Source organism: Mus caroli, chromosome 7 (assembly GCF_900094665.2).
Source record: "Mus caroli chromosome 7, CAROLI_EIJ_v1.1, whole genome shotgun sequence".
In the NCBI taxonomy this organism is placed as follows: domain Eukaryota; kingdom Metazoa; phylum Chordata; class Mammalia; order Rodentia; family Muridae; genus Mus; species Mus caroli.
The window spans coordinates 129,757,078-129,760,895 of NC_034576.1; the positions used below are offsets into that span (position 1 = coordinate 129,757,078).

The following is a 3,818-nucleotide window of genomic DNA, read 5'->3' on the forward strand; positions in this document are numbered from 1 at the left end:
AACTCAGAAATCCGCCTGCCTCTGCTCCCAAGTGCTGGGATTAAAGGCATGTGCCACCACTGCCCGGCCTACATTGCTAGCTCTTTAGAAATCTCTTTCTAGCTGTCCTTCTACCAAGCTAGTTTACCTTCCTTTTGAGCTCCTCCAAACTCAGGAGGGCTCCCTAGCTCTTCCCTGGAATCCTGTTTCACCTGTGTCCTGCCAGCTGCTCCTCTAAAAGCCCAGAGAGCTTCCTACCCAAGCCAAAGGAGAGAGCGCCTTCAAAAGGTGACTCCCTCTCAAAGGTCTAATTACTATAAATGAAGTCTCTAGTTCCTCTCCTGTATCCATAGCAGGCTGAGTTGTGCCACCATAGTGGGGGTGGGCTCCAAGCCAAGTCAGTGGGGGGCCCAAACAACCATTTCACCTTAATGGTGGCACAGCTCAAGGCCAGCCAGGTGACTGCCTTGGGTCACAGAGCAAATTTGCCTTAAAATCGGCAGGAATTTTCCATTCTTTAGCATTCTTATCTAACTAGGACTAGGCTTTGACAGGCACACACAAAATGCATCTCTGCAGATCACACCTAACTGCATATGACAAACTCATCATCTTTCACCATAAATCAAATATCCTGCAACAGGACCCATCAGTGGTCAAATGAAACTGTGCCTCAGCTTGGAGGCTCCATCCTTGGAGCCGTTCTGAGGAGACAAAGGGAACTCTGAAAGTCAGGAAACCTAGATTTGGACTCAGTGTGATTGGATGTTTCAACTCTTTGGGCTGTAAAATGAAACAGCAGAACAATATGAGCTATGAACACTCCCACTTGGGGGATGTTTAGAGAAGCCAAGAAGAGGTGTCAGTCAGGGGCAACATTTCTTTCCATGAGGGTTCTTTTACAGAGGAAAGGGACCTGCCAACAGTCCGGACCTGGCCTCCAGATTAAACATGGTGTAGCAGGGGAAGGCTGGTGGTTTGGTTCAGACAGGACTGTAGGGTTGCTAAACCGTGACTTTAGTGGCAATGGTAACGTTAAAATGTAACCATGGTAACAGCAGCAGTAGGATGGTACAGCAAGCTTTGTAGACATACCAACTTGCTCTGCTGCTTTGGGTGAGTAGCCTGCTGTCAGTCATTCTCTGTATTCAGCGTTCTCTCTCTCTCTCTCTTTCTCTCTCTCTCTCTCTCTCTCTCTCTTAAAAAAATTGTATTCCTTTATTTTGTGTGCCTCTCTGTGGTTTTACACAAGTGCCATGCTGTGTCCGTGAAAGTCAGGAGACAACATAAGGGACTTACTTCTCTATTCTACCATATGGATCCACAGATCAAACTGAGACTGGCAGCCATCTCAGTGGCCCCTATTTCCTCATTTACAAAGCCATCACTGTCATTCTCACTTTTAGGAAGATACTATATCCAAAGTGGCAAGCACAAAGCCTGCACCAAGGGATTGGCCAACGATAAATAGTATTTTCACAGCATTTGACAAATTAGAAATCACCTTTGTTTTTCACTTGTGCCTGCAAATGATGGTTCTCAACTAAGGGAAGGAGATATTAACTACGGGAAAGGAGTCTGACCTGGTCCCTTGCGCGGCTTCTGTGGTTCTCAAGAGGTGTCTAATAGAAAGACAGAACAGGGGGCATTGCTCACTTTCAAAGATCAGAAGGCTGAAGCCAAAAGAGGGGAATGGTCTTGCAAGAAGTCACAGTTGGTAAAGTGGCAGAAAGGAATCAAACCCAAGCCTGGGATTGAAGATTGAAGATACAGTTTAGCTGGTAAAAGGGCTTGCTAGGCAATTTGGTAACCAGAGTTTGGCCCCCAGAAACCACATGAAGGTGGACGAAAACTGACTCCATGGTCCTTTGGCCTTCACATGTGCAGTGTGATACCATACTCTCCCACACACCATACATACAACTTAAAAAAAAAAGAACACACACTAGTACTTGGGAGGCAGAGACAGGCAGATCTCTATGAATTTAAGGTCAGCCTGGACTCAGTAGTAAATTTCAGGCCTCAAAAGCTATAGTAAGACCCTGTCTCAAAATAAACAAGTAAATAATAACTTAAAAGTAGCTCATATTTATTGGGTGCTTCCTGGGGACCCACACTTCCGTTCAGACCCTGCACACTTCTGAAACTGGTGCTCTTATTGGCAGTTAGAGAAACAAAGGCATTGGGTATGCAACGCCCACGTCTTTTTTTTTTTTTTTTTTTTTTTTTTTTGGTTTTATCTCAGTAGGCTCTGTCATTCGCAAGATGAGGAAACTAAGGCCCCAGGAGAGGGGAGGAGGGCTATTAAGAGTGGACAAGCCCCTATCACCGTCCCTAGAGCCCGGCTGACCCGTGGCCATGTCTCCACAGGTGCAGCAACAGGGAGAGCCCTTTGGGCTGCCGGGCTTCTCACCACCGAGGCTGCCGCTGGCCGGCCTGAGTGGCCCGGCTCCGAGCCACGCAGGGCTACCGGTGTCCGAGCGGCTGCGGCAGGATGCAGCCGCCCTGAGTGTGCTGCCCGCGCTGTTGGATGCCGTCCGCCGCCGCCAGGCGGAGCTGAACCCGCGCGCCCCGCGCCTGCTGCGGAGCCTGGAGGACGCGGCCCGCCAGGTTCGGGCCCTGGGCGCCGCGGTGGAGACAGTGCTGGCCGCTCTGGGCGCTGCAGCCCGCGGGCCCGGGCCAGAGCCCGTCACCGTCGCCACCCTCTTCACGGCCAACAGCACTGCAGGCATCTTCTCAGCCAAGGTGCTGGGGTTCCACGTGTGCGGCCTCTATGGCGAGTGGGTGAGCCGCACCGAGGGCGACCTGGGCCAGCTGGTGCCAGGGGGCGTCGCCTGAGAGTCAATACTTTTTCTTGTAAGCTCGCTCTGTCTCTGTCTCGCCTCTTTGGCTTCAAATTTTCTGTCTCTCCATCTGTGGCCTGTGTGTTCTTGGGCTGTCCCCATCTTTCTGCATTTGTGTGGTCTCTCGCTTCTGCTCTCCTCTCTGCAGGGAGCTTCTTATGTCCAACAGTTTCTCGGTTTGTCTCTCTCCGGTCTGGAACTCTTCTGTCTCCAAGAGGTCTCTTTTTGTTTCCTTGTCTCTTGGTTCTTTGTTTGCTTGCTTGCTTGTTGAGACAGGGTCACACCATATAGCTCCGGATGGCCTGGAACTTGCTATGTAGGCCAGGCTGGCCTCCAGCTCATAGAGATCCACTTGCCTCCGACTCCCAGTTTCCCCATCTGTCTCCCTGTGATCCATATGGGTATGTGTAACTCTTACTTTATCTCATGGAGGTGACAATTTTTCTCCCTTCAGTTTCTTTGTTCTTTACTGACCAGAAAAGTGCCTACTTGTCCCCTGGTGGCAAGGCCATCCACCTTAGAACCTTCCCACCAGTTCCTTTGTAGGCAAATCCCTCCCTCTTTGAGGTCCTTCCCTTTCGTACCGTCTACCATGTTCTCAATGGCCCCCAGCCCTAGGCTGGTCAATGTACACATACTATGTAGTAGCCCATTTTCACTATGTCCTATCCATAGGAGCAGTATTTGCTATTATAGCAGGATTTGTTCACTGATTCCCATTATTTTCAGGTTACACCTTAGATGATACATGAACAAAAGCCCATTTTGCTATCATATTTGTAGGAGTAAACATGACATTCTTCCCTCAACATTTCCTAGGCCTTTCAGGAATACCACGACGTTACTCAGACTACCCAGATGCCTACACTACGTGAAATACTGTATCTTCTATAGGATCTTTCATTTCATTAACAGCTGTACTTGTAATCATTTTTATAATCTGAGAAGCCTTNGCTTCAAAACGAGAAGTATCATCAGTAAAGGCAGAAAAACATC

At 49.1% G+C, this 3,818-nt stretch overlaps 1 protein-coding gene across 2 annotated transcripts in view; it reads left to right on the top strand.

Annotated features, from left to right (window-relative positions):
* Ctf1 (cardiotrophin 1) overlaps positions 1-3,115 on the top strand; it is a 5,389-nt gene extending 2,274 nt beyond the window's left edge. For both annotated transcript variants that reach the window (XM_021168923.2, XM_021168925.2), the window contains exon 3: positions 2,350-3,115. In XM_021168923.2, the coding sequence (XP_021024582.1) occupies positions 2,350-2,817 (468 nt within the window). In that variant the 3' untranslated portion in view covers positions 2,818-3,115. The remainder of the gene's footprint in view (positions 1-2,349) is intronic.
* Positions 3,116-3,818: the final 703 nt, after the last annotated feature.